The sequence below is a fragment of the Culex pipiens genome, chromosome 3 (genome assembly GCF_016801865.2).
Source record: "Culex pipiens pallens isolate TS chromosome 3, TS_CPP_V2, whole genome shotgun sequence".
Lineage (NCBI taxonomy): Eukaryota > Metazoa > Arthropoda > Insecta > Diptera > Culicidae > Culex > Culex pipiens.
In genome coordinates, this window is record NC_068939.1 from 16,171,609 (window position 1) to 16,195,168 (window position 23,560).

The window sequence follows — 23,560 nt, forward strand, 5'->3', positions numbered from 1 at the left end:
TTTTCAAAAGAAGAAACCCCCCTACCTTTCGCAGAAACCGCTCGTTACAGTCCTTGGCGGTGCCGCGCCAGTGCCGATGCCGGTACCGCGAGTTGCCCAGCTTCGACGATCCCTTCAGCTCGGCGGCCTCGTTCACGACGCGTCGAATCGTCTGGAAGCGGGCCCGGTTGCAGCGGTGCATCGGCTTCAACATCGCGCCCCGCTCCGGCTCCGAGTCCGGCCCCGACTTGTTCTGCTCGTCCTCGTCGTCCACCCAGGCGCTCAGCACCCCCTCGACAAAGTTGTACAGCATCTGGATGTTCGGCTGGAGCGGGGTCGTCCCCGAGGGGGTCTCCTGCTGCTGCAGCGGCTGGATCAGCTTCCGGTTTTGGCACACCTCCCGCAGCAGGTTCTCCCCAAAGTGGACCGTTTTGTGGCGCCGGCGGCGCGAGTTGAGCGACGCCGCCGACACCGACTTGGTCAGCTTGCCGTTCCCGCTGGAGGCGGACCGCTTCTTGGGGCGGGAGCTACGGGGCAGCGAACTGCGCGAGTCCTCCCGCGAGAGGCGCTTCTGCTGGGCCGTTTCGGCATTGCGTGGCAGTGAGTTGCTTTTGAGCTTGCTTTCCGGGTAGCCCGTTCCGGCGATGGCCGTGCAGCGAGCGTCCGTGCAGCGGGGCAGTGAGTTGCACTTGTTGTTGCATTCGTAGCAGAGGGGGCCGCACTTGTTGGTGGCGCTGAGCGGGAGGGTTCCGCCGCCTCCGGCGGCTTCGGAGGTTTTGACCCTTGGAAGGGAGGCGCACCGTGGGGTGTCGTAATAGTCGTCGTAGATGTAGCAGTTTGGGTCTTGACAGAGGGAGAGGGCCGAGCACATGGGGTCGGTACACTGGGACATGGACAGGCTGCGTTCTTGGGATCGATGGGGCGTTTGGTAGCTGATGACGTGGTGTTTTTGGGAAGGTTGCTTCTTGGTTGAGTGGTTGATGTCCGCCACGGTGGCTGATCGTTGAGTTTTGTTCCGGCGTGATCGCTCTCGTTTGGCGGGTTTGGGCTGGATGAAGGAGGTCGTGCTTTGTTGGGGTGGTGGTTGTTGCAGCGGGTACGAGTGATGCTGTTGAACTTTGGGTTCCCGCTCCTTGGACTGGTAGCGGAAGGTACGCTCGGGCTTTTGGGGAGCTACCCGGTTTGGTTGTTGTACGGGTTGGTCGGAGTGGGTAGAAGTCACAACCTCGCTGGCCGAGTGGCGCAGCTTGCGTTCCCGATGGTGATCTCGGTCTTTCCGTGACCGGACGTCTGCCGTGCTGGCGACTGCCACCAACGGGTCAAACGTATGCTTCTTGAGCTGCTTCAGCGGGTACTGAATCCACTCGGTGGTCTTGTGGAAGAACTCCTCGTTGGGGCCGAGCGAGTGTCGCTTCTGCAGCTTCGAGCTCGACTTGGACTGCTTGTGCTCAAAGTGGTGCTGCAGCGGAATCTCTTCCTTTTCTTTGAACTTTTTCGGAGCGGCACTCGTCTCCTCGTTGACTTTGCTGCAGAACTGCTGCTTTTTGATCCACTCCAGGATGTCGTCCTGGGTGAGTCGAATCTCACCCCCCGAATGCTGCCGATGCATGGTGCCGGAGTGTTTTGTCCGTTCGGACGCTCCTCCGGAGGATTGCCTCTGGAGTGGTTTCTTGGCGACGGCCGCCGCAGTCGCAGCTGCAGCAGCGGCCGCCGCTTCCTGTTGTTCCTTCTCCAGCGCAAGTTGCGCGGATTTGGCTTGCTGCAGCAGTTCCACGCTCTTCTTGAGCGGCAGGTTGAGCAACCACTCGGAGATGTCGTACTTGAACTGCTGCAGGTCGCTCGGTCCGGACGAGTGCCGCTGGTGACCGCCTTCCTTGCCGTACTCTTCATCGTCGGCGCCACGTCTAGCCGTGCGTTCGTCGACGGATCGGGACGAGTGACGCTGCTTGAGACTTCGGTCGAAGAATTCGGTTGATTTGGCGATCGCTCCGGTTGACGGTTGTTGTTGCTTTTGGGAGGTGTCCGCCGCAGCAGGCTTGGACTTTGACGGAATGTGTCCGTTGACGAGCTGTTGTTGGTGTTGTTGTTGCTGCTGCTGCTGTTGCTTGATGTTGCGGGAGTCAGTCTTTTCGGTGGCTGAGAGCTTCTCGATTTCGTACTTGTACTGCTTGAGCTGCTCGATCCACTTGTTGTCGGTGTTGATTTGGTAGAGGTACCGGATGAGTTCCTCGTTTGTTAACTCTTGGCTCTGCTTCTGCGATTGCGACGGCACGGAGGAGGACTGCGCGGACAGGGTTGGATGGTGGTGGTGCTGGTGACTTCCGGCGGAGCTACCGGGGATGGCGGGGGTCGAGGACGAGACATTGGCGTTGAGGGTGGCACTCTGCTGTTGGAGTTGTTGCTGTTGCTGCTGCTGTTGCAGCGCTTGCAAGGCCTTCAGATCCTGTAGTTTGTATTGTGCATTGCAGCGACAGACAGGAGTGCGTCCACCAGTGGCTAGCCCTCCGCCGCCGCCATCGTCACCTGCTCCGGGCTTTTTGGTGGACGAAGCCGTCGTCGTTACGTGGCTGCGCCCGGGGGCTACGGGGGTTATCTGGACAATCACACAGCAGCAGTGTAGCAGAAGGGTGTTCTTGGCGTCACTGCTGTGGCTTCCGGAGCCTTCGGCGACCTCGCTGGTTGCGCTGGCCGGTTTGTACGCACTGCCGTTGCACGACTTTTCCTGCAGCTGCTGTTCTGGATGTGGCGACTTTTGCTGGCTCTGAGTCTGCTGTAACGCTGCCAGAATGAGCGCTGGGTACTGGGGGACGCCACGAGCGTCAACGGCGGTGGGACGCCCCGCGGGATGGTCCGTCGTCGTCGACGTCTACGGTGCTGCGTCCTCTCCAGGCGGCTACCGTTTATGTAATCGGCAGTACTCTGCCCCGTTGTCAAACTACTATCACTTCCCCTAGGATCACAAAGAGCTGGAACCGCGTGAGTATTGTGTAATACCGCTTGCCAGCTATTCATGCCACTCTTTTTCACAGCTCATCACACAGAAACTTTTCCAAACCCGTTTCTTCTGCACACAGCACACACAAAACTTTTACACCCTGAACACTTCTTCCCGCCCTTTTCCCACCTCACAAAACCCTTCCACCCTTCGGAAATCTCTTGCTCGCTATTTGCTTCAACAATTATGTTTTCCTACATCGGCAAAGCACACAAAACACAGGTCGTCGCCGTCTTCTTCTCGGTTGTCCTCCTTATCCGGATTGTCCCCTTTGTCGCTGCCGTCATCACAGTCATCGACATCATCAGCGCGCGCGACCCGATTGATTCCTTTCCCTCCGTGCTCGAGCTAGTTGGCAGCTGTCCGGGTCTCGTTTGCCTGTGTATTATTCACCACAACTTTGTATCCTAGTGGCAGGGTCCCTTATTTCCTGGGATTTCTTCCTCTTTTCGATGGCTTAACCTTAGTTTAGGGAGCCGCTCCTTCCCCTTCCCGAACAAAAATTGGTGTTTTCAACAATTACATAAAGCTTCACGGCAAATCCGTTTCTTGCGGGGGTTCCCGTACCGACACGATCCTTGAGCACTGTGCAACGTTTCGCTAGTGAGGCAGTGAGTCGTTTCTTCCGCTGGTGGCCCCCACGGATTGATCCCGTTCTGTGCCACGCGTTCACTCGAATGTTCAACAACACTCGCTCAGGCTGTGGCGTGGCGTGGCGTCTTTGTGTGGCGAGGACCAAAACACAGCACGAGTAGACATCGGGGGGGCAAAAAAAAAACGCAACTCCTTAAAGTCCTTCAACTGGAAACGTCTGTTTTTTTTCGGGGGGATCCTCGTTGGGGTGTGCGGTTCCGGAAGCCCCGTTCCTTACGGACACAATCCTGCAGAAAATCCAGCAGCCCCGGGGGCACTGTTTTCGCAGCGATTTTACAGGCGTCAGCGGGATTCAACGCGCGGCGACCGTGCGGGGGACCTCGGAACTAACCGGAACTAAACGCTCGCTGAACCGAAAAAAAAGGACACGATTTTGCTGGGGCACAACACAGCACAGAAGGGCACCACCACGACAGGGACAAGGTGTACACGCGCGCGACTTGGCCTGACACTGACGCCCATATTCGGAGGAAAATTTCGGTCCTTCTGGTTCTCCTGGTCGAAAGCTCTTGGCTGGCTGCTGAAGCTCTCTCCCGCTCTCGCGGAAAAGCGCGAAAATTTTGGAGAGAGAGTAGCAACAGCAACAACAACTTGTCGGGAAAATGAGAAAAAAAAAAGACAGAGAGCAAGGTCGAAGGACCTTGCTGTGGAAAAGATGCTGGAAAAGCGCTCTCTGCGAGGGCCAATTGGAAAGGTGATTCAATTACACAAGAGGGTGAAAGCTCTCGAGAGAAAAGCTCTCAGCGAGAGCAGCTCTCGTGAAGAGTGGGAGATGTGAGAGGTTGGACAGTGGGGTTAAAGGTTCGGAAATTCGACCAAATTTAACTTTAGAAACTATAGGTTTAAATTTTGATTTAGATAAATAAATTTATGAAAATGTTCGAAACTGTTTCCATTTATAATAATATTTTTGAAATTTTATTTTAATAATCGTGAATAATTTCACGGCCAAATATTTAAAGACACAGTGCAACATCTCTTCTCTCTCAAAGTTTACAAAGAAAATCGCTCCCGGCGAATCTCATTCCATCGCGTTTTAATTTAATCTCAATTACAAGTTGCGAAAGCTACGCAATGAAACAACAAGCAAGCAGTGTTGGTGTGAGCTCTCCGGTACTGATGGTGTATTTGAGAGAGAGAATTAGTCGCCCTGCAACATAACAACTTGTGTTTTGCACTAACTACAATGTTTAAACATGAGGAAATTTGCAAAGCTGCGAGAGCAGCAACAAACACAGAGAGCAACATACTCTCAGGTGAAAATCCAGTACTTCAAATGTTTATAAGATTTGAAGATTTTTTATTTGAAAAAAACAAAGCATCATGTAAGCTTCTCAAAAAGATAAAAATCTTCATAACAAAATCATTTTCTTCCAAAAATCTCAAACCAGAAAAAAACAACCTTTTCAATCTGTCAAAGAGAAAAGCATCACTGCGCAAAAGCTCCTGCCAGATGAGCTTTCTCCGAGAATGCGAGAAAATTGAGAAGAGGGACAAGATTTTCATCCCGACTGTTGTTTGCTCACGTGTGTTGAACCTGGTGGGGTGATGCTGCAGAAAAATGTCAGCCTCCGCCACCACACAGTGCTGCTGGATAGAAAGATGGCAAAACAACAATGCTACCAAGCCGAAGAGAGAGTGAGCAACATCGAGAGCAAATTTGGTGAGAAATATTACACTGAGAAAGAGAGTGAGAAGCGCTACCAACGAACTGGACACAAATGCTACCAAGCGAATGCGAATGAAAAGCTATGAGGAACGAGGGCAATAACTAAGAGGGGGAGGAAAAATCGAACACGGTGTGACTAAAAATTATATTTTGAGAAACTATTTTTTATTTATAGTTAAAGAGTTGCTCCATGGATTTTTTTGCAATCTAGAACTCACCTGGTTTGCTAGAAAACATGTTGTTGGTCTAAAAACGTAGCCATAGAATGATTTGCTAGGTCTCCTTTTGAATTATATATTTTTCATCGCCTAACATTACAATACGAAATATCATATCAGTGTTATAATAAACTGTTCAGCACTGCTATTTTTGGTGATGATTAACTAAGCAAAATAAATAAGCAAATGTGGATTTATAAAAGAGTAGTCAATGAATATTTACATTCAATATGAGTAGGATAGACGGCTTGTTTGTAAATCCACATTGGCTTACCCAAATGGTTTGGTTTAAAGCTAGAATGAACAAACGGAATAAAAAAAATAATAAAAAAATCTAAGCTATTTTATAGACATTTTTTTATAGATTAATTCTCTAGAATTTCGCAAATATATTTTCGAGAATATAAATTTTGTATTTTTCATGGATCAAATTTTATCACGCATTCCCTAGGTTAAAAAGGTCTTTTTGCATCATTGGTTTTTCCATAATCTGAATCTCAAGACAAGAATGGATTTTTTGATCTATTTGGTGTCTTTGACAAAGTCAGAGAAACCTCTTTTTATGCAGTGGCCTCACGCTTTTTGATTCGTAGATTTCTTTTAAACCATACAATATTTTTGAAAATATAATTTGTCATCTAAGAAATCTTGCCAACATTAGAAAATGCGAAAACAAATGTTTTAGCACTTTTAAAATGTTTCTATTTATTCCGAAAATTATAAAGTATTTTTATAGAAAAGAGAGTGTAGAGATATAGATTATATAACATGAAAACAGTGCACTTTGTCAAAAACGTTGTCATTTCTGATTGCAAATTTGATTTTACATCCAAACTAATTTTTTGAAATTTGGTTTGACATTATTTCAGTAAAAGAAAAACAAAATTCCAAATGTCCCCGGCACAAGATTTTCCAACATCTTATCTCTAGCGCAGGTGAGTTTGACAAAAACGACTATTCAATGAAATTTGTAAAAAAATAATATTTGTATTCTGCCTTCATCATGCTTTACATAACTAATTACCAAGGTTGTTAACGATAAAATTATCGAGGTTCGATAACGCAAGCGATAGTTCTATCGTCATCGTCAGGACGATAATGATAATCAATCGTTATTGTTATCGTTATTCCGATGAATCTATCGGCGATAATTTTATCGACGATAACGGACGATAATTTATATTTAATATTTTATTTCTAAAATTCACTAAAACCAACCAAATTATGTTGAATTTTCAATGCTTTTACTGAGTTTTTTTTTTAATGTAGAAAGTTTCTAAGTATAAATACTAAAAAAATCACAAAATACCGGAATTTTTGAAGTAACCATTTTTTTATAATTTGCAATATGGGTATCAAACGATTTGAAATGTTGCATGTATTTTCAATGTTTTTGAGTTTGTTTTAAGGAAATACTAAAATTTTCACAAATACCGTAATTCTAGAAAATACTCAAATTTTTATAATTCGCAATATGGGTATCAAAAGAATCGAAATTTTGCAATATTTTTCACTGTTTTAGAGTTTTTTGAATGAAATATTCAAATTTTCACAAAATACCGTATTTTCTCGAAAATAATCAATTTTTTTTAATTCGCAATATGGGTATCAAACGAAGTGAAATTTTGCATGCATTTTTAATGTTTTTGAGTTTGTTTTAAGGAAATACTAAAATTTTCACAAAATACCGTATTTTCTCGAAAATACTCAAATAATTATAATTCGCAAAATGGGTATCAAACGAAGTGAAATTTTACCTACATTTCCATTGTTTTAGAGTTTTTGGAATGAAATACAATTTTTTTTTACGAAACACCGTTTTTTTTTGTAATAACGCATAAAAAGACATTTTTATTTGTTTTTGATTGCACGTCTTCTGTCATAGAAATGTTGAAGGTTTCTTGAGACTATTTTTTTTCGCAATAAAAGATTGTTATGTTTCTTAACCCTCTACTGCCCAAATTTTTTTTTCGAAGATTTTTATTTTTCCCGTGTTTAGGAGGTCATTTTGAGCAACTTTTGTTCAACGAAAAACTTCACTTGTCTTGTTTTATGTTTTACTTGTTTTATTTTTAGTATTTTAATTTGCATTTATCTTGTTTAGTTTACGTTTGTTTTTGGTAGTATTTGGCCTATTCTACCACCTGATATAATTACATTTTGCCTATCTAATTTTTTTCACGTTTTTACAGTCACTTTTTCAATTTTTTGCTTGTTTTTTTTCACATTTTCTGCTATAAAATGGCACCATCATCATTTAAATTGTAAAAAAATGCGTAGAGGAATAGTCTGGGACATTACAAAAATTACTGCATACTTCTTTTTATTGAAAATACAGGGAATGTTAGTAAAAACACAGCCAAAGTTGACCCCTAAAAAAATGATATTTTTAAAAACATTGGCAAAGTTACATAAAACAAGTTAAACTTCCAATCCTGAAATTTTCTAAAATTTTAAGAGTTCTTCTTTCCAATGCTTTTGAAAGATCAAAAATCTGTTGGAAAATTGATTTTTGGCGATTTTTTAGATCGAAGCCCGTCTAAAGGCGGGGTTAGGTTGTAGAGGGTTAACTCAATTAAAAAATAGAGAAGAACAACTTTCAACTACTTACAACTTTTTTGATGTTACTATAAAACTGTCTCATAATATTGCGCTGCTTGAGTAAGAAAAAAAATTTTTTACGAAATTAAACCTTGCTGAAAATAAACTGAAAAAATGCCAAACGTCATTAACGCGTATCTTTATATTGCATATCACGATATCAAAGTTACCAGATGAACCAATTCGGCTGAAATTTAAAATGAATGCTCCCTATAGGGATAGATAGGGACGATTATTTTTAAAATTTTTCGTTTTCACACTTAAAAATTAAAAGAGCTTTCAGCTGACAATATTTTCCTATGAATTTCAAAGAATGTTTTATGTAATATGTTCAAAAATGGTAAATATCAATCAACATCCGGATTCGGTACATCAACCGAGCTAAAAGTACCATGCTTCTCCTTCGAAATGAGTTCCCAGTACATTTTGCTGCCGACCCAAGGTACCTATCACTTTTCTTTGGAAACGGGGCGAGCTAAAATTGGTTCTTTCGCGGTTTTTGCAAAATCGTATAAAAAACGCATTTTTTGATATACGGGTCTAATTTTTTATGCCAACTCTCTTTGCCAAATTTTAGTCAAATCGGAGCTCTTTTGATCTGGATCCTGCAGATTTGGAAGTGGATTCGCTGTGCAATGTGCACCGTGTACATTCAATAATCTTGTACATGTAGGACCTCCTACATTTGAAATCACTGAATAGCGAAAGCTACAATATTTCATGAATAAATGAAAGTTGCTAGTATTTAAAATTGAGGTGAAAAGTCATCGATTGTGATTGGACACTCAATAATATTTTAACTGAATGAATGTACATGGAAAAGAATTACTTAAAAAAAAAAAAAAAAAAAAAAAAAAAAAAAAAAAAAAAAAAAAAAAAAAAAATACATTCAATAATCCAGCAAAATAAAGGTTTTGATCCTGACATTGAAAACTGGATAAGGCTTGCATTTTTGTTCTCGAAATTATGACATTCTCCACCAAACTGGACACTTAAATAAATAAATTACGAGCAAGAGTTGAAAACATTAAACAAAATTAAATTTAAGCAACATTCAACCCCACCGTGTACGCATTTTCCCTTCCCCACGCGCTGGTATTGGTGTCGCTTTCCTCATTTCTCGTACGGATTGTGTCTCGATGTGTGCGTACTGTCGCGCGTGTATTACACAAACGGGGAATTAAAAATAAAATTTCATTCTTCCGCTAGTTTTCGGAAAACTATATTCTATGTTTCAAATGCCGAATGTCCGGAGCTACTGCACTATACTGAACCATCTATCTACATCCACTACTTGGAGGGGGTTGGGGTAACATTACGTGTTTGGTCGAGCTGGTTCCTGCGCTGCTACGACGCCGTTACGCGGCCACTTGCACTGCACTCGGCACTGGCAGAAGGTGACCGCCGCCGTTCCGGGTTGTCGTCGTCGTTGGCTTACTCGGTGTCCTCTTGGGAACCATCAGGCTGTTGGTGGTCGATTCCTGGCCGGTGGTTCGTTTGATCAGCTTCATGCAGCACTTTTTCATCGTTTTATTGTGTCCTGATTTACTGTTTTTTCCGGTTTTCGGTGGGACGTGTTACTTGGCGAGGACGTTGGGGTCACTGGTCAGACTATGGTGAGTTGTGTGTGTGGGTGAAAGTAGGTCACCAGGAGTTACGGGGTCACGCACGGATTTCCGCGAGTGTCTCAACACAGGTCGGAGCTTGGAAGCTGCTGGCAATGTTCGGCGGAAAAGTGACTCCAAAATAAACATGCACACGCGCGCCCGAACACACACACGTACGCAGACAAGCACTGAACTTAGGACAGGAAAACTTTGTGCGGCGAAAAACAAGCTCCAAATAAAACGACGACCTGACCACGCAAAACCGTTTTCCACGACGGCGACGACGAATTTCCACGAGCACGAGCCTCTCATTCACGTTCACGCTGCTGCTCCTCTCGGTCGTCAACAAAGCGCGACTCTGACGGCGACCACGAAGGCCCCCCCACCCCCTCTAATTGAATTGGCCTCCACACTTCACTTGACGGTGTGTGCGTGTGTAACCATTGATCTGCTGTTTGTCTTCGCCCTTTTGTTCCGAGGCCGATTTTCCACCAAAAACTGCCAAGCTCAAACTCTCCCGGCGAGGGTTTGTTTTTCCTCTGCACGACTTGTCCGCGTGTAAATTAGGTCGGAAGCTGGTCACCACACAAATACACACACACAGACAGACACAAGCCATTGACGGAGACGGGAAGAGCGCGCGGACACCTGACCTGGTGGTGAGAAGAAACCAAGTCGATTTTCCACACCAAACACCGAGTTGGGGCAAAAAATCTTTCAGTTTTTCCTCCTCTTCTTCTGCTTGTTCCGTTTTTATCGTTTCATCTCGTGCAATTTCCCAGAAGGGGGGTTGTGTGAGCTGGTCATGGACACAAAGCTCGCAGCAAGCGCTTTGGCTGTGTTGGTGTGTGGGCAAGCAGGCTGAGTAGGCCTTTTTCGAAGGAAGTGTAGTGTGTGTGTTTGGTGGGTGATTGCAGTGGGGGTGGGGTAGCGGAAAAAGCACGTGTTGGGTAGGGAGAGGAGAGCGAATCACGGAGAGAACAAGAGAGTGGTGGAGGAAAATGCTACTCTTGATATTTTCCTCACTGGAGAGCGGGAAGCTGGATGAAAGCTTTGTGTGAGCACACATCACAGCCGAATTCACATTCGGTAAAAAATGCAATGATTTTCTTAAAAGTTTTGTTTTGTTTTTAACAAATTGTAAAATATATGATTTCGTAAAAATGTTGATTTTTGAATGAATCAAATTGCAATTGCATAAATATATAGCTAATTAAATATTAATTCTAGTAAAGCAAAACTGAAATTGTACACAATAAGTTACTTTGAATCTCTCCTGCATACATAATAAAGCTATAATTTCAAATAGACAAAAGATTTTATATTTTTTATATTTTTTCGAAGACATTTGAATATTTAGAAATGTATTATAATCAAGTGAATAAGGCTGGTACAAATTTTATTTTAAGTTTTTTAAAGTATTTTAAACATTTAGTTTCACAAGGCCAATGCATTTTTTTTAAGTTTACTAGAACAACATTATCTCAAAAAATCGGCCTTACTGGGAGAACTTTAGAGACCTGAAATAAAGCTAAATTGCTGGAAAAATTATTAAAATGTTTCCCGGATACTTATTTGAGCGCCAAACATTGAGTAGCATCGAAAATTTCAGTTAAAATCTGATAATTACTCATGGAACACCCCATTTTCTTTTTAGCTGTTCAAAATTTAATTTTTTGCTTACTTTCAGATTGTGGAAAATAATTAAACAATTTTCAACAATTAAATAAATAATTTGATTTGAGAAATAAGTTTAGATCAGGTCTGCCTGCTGGTCATGAAATATTTAATAAATAAATTGATAGTCTAAATTTAATGAAAAATATTTACATCAAATTTTCGTATATTATTACATATATTGTATATTTTTTTGCATTTGCAGTAACATGTTGCTATTTCAAAGTATTTTTGGATTTTGTCTTTGAATTTTTTTCCAATGTTTTTGTTTGTTTTCAAAAATACATAACATTTAAAACTCTTACAATTTTAAAGTGTTAAAGTGTTGCAACAAGGATAACTACGAATTGAAGTTTTTCTTGTTTGAGGAACTTGAATCAAATTGATTTTTCAATTAATGAGTAAGCAAAAAATAAACATTATTTTAAGAACAGCTATTCAGTAATAAAGCTTGGTTTGAAAAAAAAAGAGCTCAAAAAAGTAAATTAATCATACTAAAAATGCTGCAAATACTTTAAAAATAATAAAATGTAAATGTTTGTAAATGAGTCAAGCAATAAGGGAGCAAATTTTTTTTTTCGTAAACATCAAAAGTTAAAAAAAATCGAAGACATTCGAAGAATAACGAATTGAATACTAATAAATATATATATTTCATTTTTTTTAAATTTTGTGCATTTCGTAAAATATTTGAATAAAGGTGCACAACAAAACATTTTTTTTTTGCAATGAATATTTGGATCAAATTGTAGTTTCAATAAATTTTATCATGCCTTTTTTATACATCGGTGTATTGAGGGAATTAAACATTAAATAAATAGATTTTTTTTAAGTTAATGATATTAGAGTATTCAGTTGCAAGCGACAAAAACAATTTCTTTTTTTTTTTTTTTTTTTTGTGAGGGTGGTCCAGCCGCACATCGTTGATGTTGAAACCTCTAAACTGGGCCCTCGTCCTGTCACGTCCGTCAGTAGTCTTGTCGTACATTACAACTAGAATCAAATCTGCCAATGAATTAGTACACTTCGACCAAATAAACACTGACGCTGTATGGATCTGACTCTAGAATAAATGCACAGTTGTGTGTTATTCATAAGTCCAACTTATTCAATGATTCATTTAAGTCCAACTATTCATTTGCTAACTAACTTGAATCGAAAATCTAAACTTTAATCGAAAATCCTCTAAACTTCATTTTAAAAACTAAACATTCCTTCAACTGTTGTAGTACTACTTCTATCAAAAACAATTAAAAATTTATGAACAGTAACTAATTTGTATATCGCGATTTGAAAAGAAATGGCCATCTACGTCAAAAAATCCGTAGTTCCTCAATTCGCAACAATGATCGATACAAACATAATCCGAAAACCGTTAGTTCAACAGATCAACGAATTTTGTCCGATATCATTACATTATTGATTGATCGAGATTCTATGGAAATTCTGACATAAAAGAATGCCTTTATTGTTTATTGACAGCATTACTCTAGCTTAACAATTGCAACTAACTTTAACTTCAAATAGATTTGGAAAGGATTCAGATTTATTTTAAATGCTAATACTAAGCAACAACACAATATTGTACTATCCTGAAGTCTCAACCCAAAACCCACATTGTGATAGTGAAAAAGTCACAGAGGCAGCGATGTCTTGTGCAATTGTGATATTTTCACTATCGGAGAACTACCTGGTTCACGAAGACAGCTTATCGGTCAACGCTTAAGCCCTGGGGCTGCGGCAAAGCGAGTTCTCGTAGCATGAAGTGGTGTCCATAGTGCTTATAAAAAAGAATGTATACCCAAATTTTAACAAATGCACTAGGATCAAATCAAGCCCCTTGACTTTACAAGGCCCAGGGCAGTTGCAAGCGACAAAAACAATTTCATTACAATTTTCAACAAAACGAATTAAAATAAACAATCAATCACTTTTTTAAAGTTATTTTTGTATTTCTTTCTCAAAACCAAAACATATTAATCTTATTTGTAACAATGTTTATTTATTTGTTAACTTTAAATTAACCAAATAAAAATTATTTAATGAAAAAAATTGTTGACTTTATCAACTTTAATCAAACTTTATTTCCGGACCTCCACTGCTTCAAAACATCAAATCTGGCCCGCAGGACCCCTGGTTAAGATCGATCAAGTTTGGTAAAATAAAATTTGACTTGTTTTAAAATTTCCAGCAATGAATTGGTTTTTTTGTTGTTGTTGTTGCCTAGGTTATTTAATTCTTCTAATTACTCAAATTATTTCATTCCTGCTTCTGAATTTTATTAACACTGTGTGTAAAACAAAGCAAAAAAAAAAATTAAAAGGCATTGTATTTTGCAGTGGAACTATTGGAGAAGGGAATGAATTTAGATATTTAGGATTAACGCTTTTTCAGTTTTGTATTCGTTGCTATAAAGAATTTGGCATTTTCAGCTTTAAGGATTAGGTTATTGCAAATTATATTTCAAGTTTTTGCTCCCCTTCTCACTTTCTATTAGGTTAGCCCCAAAAATCAGGGAGCCAAAAAAATAACGACTTATTGACTACAATTTAAATTTTCTATGCCTTTTTTTTGTAAAATCGATTGTAAACTATTTAGAATATTTTTTTTTGTATTAATTTTATTCAAAAACACCAAAAAAGTAAAATGTAATTTTTTTTGTTTCTTCCGGAGATATAGAATTTTTAATCTAGTTTGAAATTCTGAAATTCTGAATTTTATAATATGCATGTGCTTTTTACGATACTGTTTGTTTAAAAATTTTAAACGTCAGATTTGAATTGTTTTTTTTTTTCAAAAACTGTGCAAATATTAGGGGGGGAAAAACTTGTACAATTTTTAAACTCTTTCTATAGCGTTTGTTTTGGTATTTTGAACCATAAAGGCCTTTAAGACCATTTACAAATTTTGGATTTGGGGACTACAGATTGGAAAGAGACATACAATTTGAGGTAAAATGTATTTCTGCAATTTCGTCGTGAAACTTCTTACTTTTCCTGTTATTCTCGAACGACAAAACGAGCTTCTTTTCCTTACAAAAAAAAACAAAAAAAAAACACAATCAAAAGGAAATACTTATTGATACAAGGGCTTCAAAGTTATAATTTTTAAGGACTGAAATGAATTCACTTCGCTTTTCAATATTGTTGGACTCCAAATTCTCTGCAACGGGTGTTTTTTGGATTCGCAAAAAAAAAATGTGTTGAACTCGCTGCAAAACTTTATTTATTTCGGCACTGCAATTTGGTAAACCTCGTTGATAAATGTACGACTTGTACTTAAAAAATCTGCGTTTCGATACTATTGCATTCACTACCATTTCTTAAATCAATTCTAGATTAAATTTTCAAAACAACCTATCCCTCATGGGTTTCCTATGCAGATAGGGCCTTTTGAAAATTTAATCGAGAATTGATATTTTGCAAATTTTTGGTGAAAAAATTGTTTCAAGCGTATTGTGTTACTATTTTTTATTGAACTTCCAAAAGTTGGGCAGTAAAATTTGAAATGATTTTTTTTTATATTTTTTTACCCGCTCTCCCTCCCTATTTTGACTACTTGACTAGTGACCATATTTGTAAACAACAACAATATTTGTAAACACCAATAAATTTGATGAAGGCACCAACCCCCTAATGATGGATTAAGGCATTGTTTTTGTGTATGTGGTACACTGGTAAAAACCGCTTTAAAGCAAAATTCCAAAATATTTTAAAGTATAATATTCAGGGCTGTGGAGTCGGAGTCGGAGTCGGAGCCGGAGTCGGTGGAGTCGGGTCTTTTTGGGGACCTGGAGTCGGAGTCGGAGTCGGAGTCATCAAAACTCGAACAGCTGGAGTCGGAGTCGGAGCCGGAGTCGGCTGAATTTTATGAGCTGGAGTCGGAGTCGGAGTCGGAGCCGGAAATTTCTGATAACCCGGAGTCGGAGTCGGAGTCGGAGTTATCTAAAATTCAACATTTTTTTTTACTTGTTCAGTATTTGTTATAATACAGGTTTCACAGAACTTCTTATATTTTGATTTTTTTTTTAAATTGCATTCGTTATCATTTTTTAATTTTATTCAGGAGATTTATTAGATGCCATTTTGTTTTTTTTTTGAGCATTTTTATTGTGGTTGGAATGCTCTTATTGTGTTATTTCACTTTGATCACTATATGATACCCTGTTAATCCTCTCTAACCCAAATTTTTAGTATCATAAAAAAAATAAATTAATAAAAAAATAATAGACAATATTGGTTTTATACTCAGAAATATTCAATTGAGACTTGACTGCATCCTTTTGCCTTTCAATTCAAATTTGACCAAAGTGTCGATCCTCAGCCAAGCTATTTTGATATCGTTGCAAATTATTGTTGAACAAATCTCAAGATTTCAGAAAAAAAGGTCTTAATAAAACATGTATAAATAAAATGATAGGATTTTAATTTATTTTTCAAATATTATTCAACCAGTAATAATTTTCTCATAATGTATATGTCCCAAGCCAATATGACGGAAGGTGATAATCATTGCAAACCAATATACCTAACAAAATCTTTTGGAAAAGTAGCTTATGAGGTCCTTTTGAAATATCCGTGACCTAGAAAATATTTTACCAGTGGAGTTTTATTTTTTTTCCAATTTTATGTTTTTTCATATATGTTAATGGAGGTCAACGATCATTTATAAAGCTTCGTTTTAGGTGAAGATTCAAGAAGTATAGCGCGCCTCCTTATACATAGAAAATTTTAAAATTAAAATATTCAAATCAAAAATCCCTGGGTACAATATTTTCTAGGTCACGGGTATTTGAAAGAAGCCCTTAAGCGTCCATTCCACAAATATTCTTAAAAAAAAATGAATGGTGCTTTAAAAATAGTTTCGTTTAAAATTGTTATTTAAAAAAAAACAAGGTGACTTTGATTGTCACTGTGCTTCTTATAAATGTCAGCCTAAAAGTTAGCACATTAAACATATATGTTATTTTTAAAAATCGATCATTAGGGCTAGGTTACTTTTAATGATTCATTACAAAAAAAATAACAGTTAATTATTTTATTTTTTTTTTAGTAAATTTGAGGTTATGTTCACTAGCGTGCACAGGGTGGGGCAACATGGGGCAGTTGCCCCACCATCCTCAGAAATTTGTTCTAAAATTGCCAAGGGGGTGTCCATAAACGACGAAATTTTCAAAACGCTCATATTGTTGCCCCATCTTCCTTGAGGATCTGGGCACGCTAGTGGTTATGTTAATGAGTCCAAATTACTTTCAAAATTGTTCTTCTAAAACTGCCTTCAACTGGAAATATGTTTGATACTGTCCAGACTCGATTATTATAAGCCTCGATTATCCTAAGTTCGATTCGTATGGGCTTCGGATAATCGAATCACATTCTAAAAAATATATTTTCGTTCTTCCATTCGAGTTCTGCGACCCCATTTTAGTCAAATTTGAATAGTTAATTGCCTATTAAATATCAAAATACATTTTTTCAATATGTTATCACCGCCATTTTGGACGCCATCTTGAATTTAAAAATTCTAAATTACTTTAGCATAGTTAAGCGGTCATACTTAAGCCCGACAATTAAAAATAAGACCGAATAAGAATATCCGAAGTGAAATTTTTCCGAGGTCTTCGGATAATTGAGTCTGAACTGTATCTGGTTGAATAACGTATACAACTTGTAACCTAGAATTTTTTTTTCCGTTTTGTGATTTGAACTTATTTTCCTTGAGAAAAACTTGTTAATAAAAGAGTATTTCAATAATCCTATTTATCAATGTTTTCAAAATAATAATTAACGAATTTATTAAATATTAAAAAATATGTGGAGTCGGAGTCGGAGTCGGAGCAAACAATTTGTTAAAAGTTGGAGTCGGAGTCGGAGTCGGAGTCGGCTAGAGTTGGTAGGCCGGAGTTGGAGTCGGAGTCGGAGTCGGTTGGAACTGAAAGCCGGAGCCGGAGTCGGCGTCGGAGTCGGCTAAACTTAGAAAGCCGGAGTCAGAGTCGGAGTCGGAGTCGCTTGAAATATGACCCGACTCCGCAGCCCTGATAATATTCACCTGGTATCAAATTTTTGCTTAAGTGCTAGATTGTTTGGGGATAATATTGTAAGAAATATATTTAGTGATTTTTTTTTGTTAATTTTTGCTAAACCAATTTTGCAATGAATCTTAAAAATGTTTTTTTTTGTTTATCATATAAAATCTCTAAAACACAAATATTGCTTGCTGTCGGAAAATTATCATAAATTGTACAACTTGTTTGATTTTGCCTACAAGTGTAACAGTGGCATAATAATTGTATTGTTGATCGAAGTTTTTTAATCATTAACATGCGATTAATTCATTATATCAGGATTGTTTTTAAAACTTACGAAATTGATTTCATTTTGAATCCTTTAAAAATAATATAAGTTATAAGTTATTGTTAGTTAATAATAATAAGTTAAAAATAATAAAGTATTAAAATATTATAAGTTAAAAATATTAAGTTATTATAAGTTTCTACTTTTCACCTTTACATTGTGCAACGTATATTACTAACTAAATGCTCTTAAGGATGTGTGAACCCTCACAATGAGATGATCTAAGAAGAAGAAAAAAAACTGACCCAAAATCCAACATTTCGTGAGCAAGCTTGTGACAGCGCTCTCTCCTTCGCATTCGCAAACAAGGGCATCGTTCGATCTGGCGCTTCTTCCCACTCCCAGAGCCAAGAGAGCCAATTTTCCCAGAGACTTCGGTTGATGACGTCTTTTCCGAACAGCGAGAGAGGGGAGCGCGCACTGGAGAGGCCTGTCAGAGATGACAGTTGGTGCACACAAAGCGGAGCACCTGTCAAGCTGAAAGTTGTTGAGTCAGGTTTGGAGCTTTCTCCTCTCTGATGCTACTCTGGGGTCTCTTTATCTCACGGTTTGGTTGGAAGGGGGAGCGGTGGCGGAGGGGGATAGTGTGTAAAGGGGGTTGGAAAAAAGAGTATTTTTTTCCCTCCAGCATCCGACTCGGCAGCGCAAATATTCACATATACACGTGCAAGTAAGGGGGACGGGGTGGCAGTGGGGGGATGATCGATTTTAGCAGGTTGCTAGGCTACGTTCTAATTTACAATTTCATCCATCACAGCATTTGAATAGCTTTCTGATGTTGCTGTTATTAGTTCGTCTCGTGACTCTGATTTGGAGCATTCAGATGCTGAAAATAGCTTTAGAAATGGGACGTTTAGGGGAATCGTAGTTATCATTGGCGTGTTTAGGATTTGGTCACATTTAGATTTATTTGGTAACTACTCGATAGTTCAATTGCCTAAAAAGAAATAACTTTGCAAAACAGAATTTGCTGGTAATTTTTTTTAAAGGCAATCAAATTTAACTAAAATGGGGTCGCAGAATTCTTATTTGATGTTAAAAGTTAGAAAATAAAATAATTCGATTTTTTTGATCATGATTCGATTATCCGATAATCGAGGCTTCGGTTAAACGATTCTGCACTATACAAGCTTTTCTTCTAAATTGATGTATTTGTATTCTTTCAGTTTTGTTTTGGAATTTGAAATTAAAAAAAAATTAACTGATATTTAAAGATGACGTTTGGATGACTTATCAAGTCTAGAGCTTTTAATTGTTTTTTTTTTTTTCAATTTCAGTCAATTCAAACAGAATAAAGCATAAAATTTTTCGTAGTGAACTACATGTACCATACATCAAAGAGAAACCTCAGAAACCTCTGTTAGGCACGCCAGACTGATTCAGTTTTGAGATAATTCATCAAATAAATTTGGAAAATTGATCCTAGTTTTCTTTTTAAATAAAAAACTGCCTTTCTATTGAATTGTCTAAAAAAATTGATATTAGCATAAATTATGTAAGTTAAACCGACGCTTTCTTAGTTAAGCTTCTGTTTTGTTTTCAATCATCTGTTTATTTCAGTCTTAATTGATTTTTGCCTTCCTCACTTTACTGAGGAAAGCTATTAAATCACTCGAAAAATGAACTTTTTATTTAGACCTCCTAGACCTACCTTCATTTATACATATCGACTCAGAATCACCAGCTGAGCAAATGTCTGTGTGTTTGGCTGTATGTAGACATGTGTACCGAATCAATGTCACTGGAATATCTGTCACTGACTGAGCCCATTTTGACCGTATTGGCCTCATTCGATTCGTCTTGAGGTCCCATAAGTCCCTATTGAAATTTATAAGATTTATTAAAGCACATCAAAAGTTATGCTTAAAAAACTGCTGCATATAAATTTCACATTTTGCAAAAAAAAAGAGTGGTTTTTGCATGAAAACCTGCAATATTATATATTTTTTATAAAGGTTCTGAAATGATTTTTCTAGTGAATTAAGAATTTTCAAGATCTGGCTTACATATCTGAAATTACAAGCAGTTTAAAAAATGCTCTGAATTTACATAACCTCAAATTGTCGGGTTTGATCGCCACGTTTGATCCTGTGTAGAGGGATGCCATTTTCCTCAAAGGCGGTGTCTGTATTATTTTGACAAAAAGTCTGTAGGCAGTCTGTTTTTTTTACTCATCACTTATTATTTTAAGGACCTCCTAGGTGCTGTGATCACGTTAGGGGAGATCCATAAACCATGTGGAGACTTTAGGGGGGTTGGAATCACTCTATAAATGAGAGGAAGGCACCAACCACCTAAAGGTGGATTTTGTAACGTTTTTTTTTATTTATTTTTTCTTGCCTTTAAACACTAAAAGTATTTGTGTAGAGTTTTTTTAAAGTTGTTTTTTAAACTGACAGAATTTTAGATTTTCAAGACTCGGAATGATTTTGAAGGTCTCACATTATTAGTTGATATCATAAAGTTTAATTTTGTTAAGATTGTACATAATAAAATTTCTAGTTTCTCCTTAATTTATTGTAAAAGCTTTTTTCTGAGGACTTAACATTTTTTTTTGAAAATAAGAAAACATGAAAAAAAATATTTTTGTTTAAAATCAGAAGTTTTGAATTTTTTCGAGATTACAAGAATTTTTTGCCCATTTTTTACAAAAAACATATTTTTTTATCATTTCAATGAAATTTACAAATTCAAAATATTGTTTTGAATTTTTTTTTCTGAGGTGAGTATCATGTAAAGAGTTTGTAATGTTTTATTATGTTTTGTTTTTGTTTTTTTTTCGTTTTAAAGAAATTCATTTATCCTAAACAAATTATTTGACATTTGTTTTTGTTTGCAAGAATTGTTTGAATTTTCATCGCTATTTTCATAAATTTCATCGATTATTTTTTCATATTCTTTAATAATTTTTTAAGATGAGGAACATGATGTGTGATGTTCTGTAATAATTTCAGTTTTTTTTTAAATTTTTTTAAATGAAAAATTGATTTTTATGGACTTTTTTTATTATTGTAATATTTTTGTTTGGTTGAATTTTTGTTTGGTTGTGGGATTTCAATTTTAAATTATTGTAAAATTTTTGATGACTAAACCATTTTTTTACACAGTAAGCTACGCATATTTCTCAACTTTAAGAGAAAAGCTGAAATAATTTCGCGTTAAATTCGTTTGGTTCAGAAGAAGGGATAATTAATTTTTTAAATCAAAAGGCAGGTCTAAAACAATTTTTTTAGAAAGGTATGCGACAAGAAAAATTTTACTCGTAATAATGTATTGAACAACTATGAATTTTGCTGTATTTTAGATTTTGATAGCAACGTTTTAAAACAACAATGTATTTACATTTATTTTCTATTATTATTTTTAAACTTGTCGATTCCAGTTTGGCAAATCAATTGTTTAGTCAGTTGAATATGTTTTATTGAAAATCTAATTAGACTCTTTCGAGAGGGTAATGTAGGTCCATTAAGATGCTTTAAGAATATTATATTTTATTTTTCTAATGAAAGGTTCAATTTGTTTATCTTTATAAATCTCATCGTACTGGTATCGATTAAATAAGTTAGACGTGTATTTAGTCAGGTATACTCAAATTTTACAAAACTTTTGTGAGGCAAGTGTTTAAATGCACAATGATTTTTTCGTGAAGGGTTGGAATAAAAAATCTAAATAAAATTGAATAAAATTGGTTTTGATTAAAAAAAACTGTTACATTCAATTTATACCATTTTACGATTATTAATTTATAAAAAAATGTTTTCAAAGAAATCATTTTCAAACTGTAATGCAAAAAACCTGATCATAATGATGCAAGCGAACATTTGAAAATAAATAAACAATGAATAAATTAAACATAAGCTAATTATTCACGAAATTATTTGCATCGGATAATCTAAATGAACTTTGAGACTAAGCAGACCCAATAATGCCACCACTAATCACAAACCCAAACAACTTCTCATAAGAGCTTTGAATTTAGATGGCATGCAAATTAATCTGCCCACTCGGCTGTTTCACCGGTTTCCAGGAAATCGTTATTAATAGCATAAACAGAATCATAAATCACCCAGATCCGATGTCCGTTTTTAGAATAATCTTATCAAGTGGATGCAACATTGCAGCAAACAACAACAACACCACTATCAGTAGCAGCATCGTCTGCAGCTTATTTGCATTAAACAGTTGTTTGTGATGTTTTCAGCTGCTGCGCCGGGTGACAAATCTAGACAACGGATGCAGCGAATGTTGAAAGTTGGGAAATTTGCACCATTCCCAGTTTGTGATTCTGCTGGCTTAAAGCTGGAAGAGTAGCGTTTTTCAGGTCAAGAACTGTGTTAACCTTAAATTCAAATACAATTTTTTACATGAATTTTGAAGATTTTTTAAATACTTTTTAAAAACACTTTTCAAAAACGCTCACAATCCCACCACAACCACTGCAAAAGCCCGGCTGATCCTGACGGGTCAAATCCGACAAGTTCAGTGGCAGAGTTTATCCACGACCAACTAGAAGCGACGGCGACCGAGAAAAGCCATTTCCATTTCCCCACCGCCAAACAACAGGATACGGAAACAATTTCATCCGTACTGAAATAGTTTTTCGTGCGCGGCACAACACAGAACACACACACTCACATCAAAGGCCCAGGCCCAGAAGTGGGTGGGTGGGGGGAATCAAGTGGAAATGAAGAGCATTTCCGGCCACGAATGAGGGGTGGTGGTGGGTTGGAAAACTTTTCCCATTGTCACTTGCTTTTCATTCCCGCCGGTCTTATTTATAGCCCCTCATTCTCTTTGCCATATCTCGTGCTCAATGTTTGTACATCTTTCTCTCTGTGTGTGTGTATGCAAAGTGGACTAGACTCTGGTATGACGAAGGAAGGGAGGAGGGCGGAAAAGTCCTCTCTAGGGAAATAAGTGGGGTCTAGGAAGGTAGCAACGACCGGTAAAAAGACCGGCCTTGATTTGCTGTGGTCCTCGTGTGGGGCAAACATCGCGTTGGTGATGGACAGGTGATGTTCCTCTTTAGAATGCAGATTGTGTTTTGCAGGACCTTTGATTCAACTTATTTGGATAACATTTTTCACAAGGAAATTTCACGCAAATCGTACTGTTAGATCGGTTTCAACATTTAACTGAGAACTGAGAAATATTGTGACTAATTTTACGTTTACCTCGTCTGAATTGAATTTGAAATGCTTTAAAATAATATGGCAATCAACATTTTCGAATATTTTCAACATTATATTTACACAAATTGCGATGAATAACTGCAGTTAGAGAACATTTAAACAAATTCTTTCAAAGAAACGATGTTTTGCTAAAGAAATCAGAGTTTTCACTCTGTGGAAATAACAATAAATAAGGTTCTTGGATGTCATCAAAACAAGTAAATTTTTAAAATGCTGATATGCTAGCATTAGTTGGTTTGATTTTCAGTTTAGACCATTCGTGAATTTGTTCTTGGAAATCAAATTCCAGATTTTCAGCTTCATTTTTTCACAGATCTCGAAAAACATAAAATTTATTTCAACAAGTTTTTTGTTTCTTTTGTAAAAAATTAAATAATTGAAGCTTACATGAATTGAATAATTTAACTTCCAACTTATGATTCCCAATACAAAGCAAAGCTAAAAAATTGCGTATTCTTTCAAAATAAAATTTATCAAAAAGTAGATTCTTGCATATTTTTCAGCAAAAATAAAAATTATTCTGCAATTCCCCACGAAAACACTTGGCCGAAATAATTAGACCCGTATTGCTTTGTTCGGCCATTAGGGTGACCTTCACCGTGTTAGGGTGATCCA

The 23,560-nt window shown here is 37.7% G+C and overlaps 1 protein-coding gene across 7 annotated transcripts in view; it reads right to left on the reverse strand.

Annotated features, from left to right (window-relative positions):
* LOC120418013 (protein still life, isoform SIF type 1) overlaps positions 1-23,560 on the reverse strand; it is a 258,310-nt gene that overhangs the window by 147,764 nt on the left and 86,986 nt on the right. Inside the window, exon 1 of one of the 7 annotated variants that reach the window (XM_052709653.1) lies at positions 9,436-9,577. The exons of 5 other annotated variants lie outside the window; for them this stretch is intronic. Coding sequence is in view for 1 of the 2 variants with exons in the window: in XM_052709652.1 (XP_052565612.1) it covers positions 26-1,588 (1,563 nt within the window). In the remaining variant the exon portion in view is untranslated. Of the gene's footprint in view, positions 1-25; positions 1,589-9,435; positions 9,578-23,560 lie in introns of those variants that run through there. One more of the 7 variants, XM_052709652.1, reaches the window with a different exon arrangement.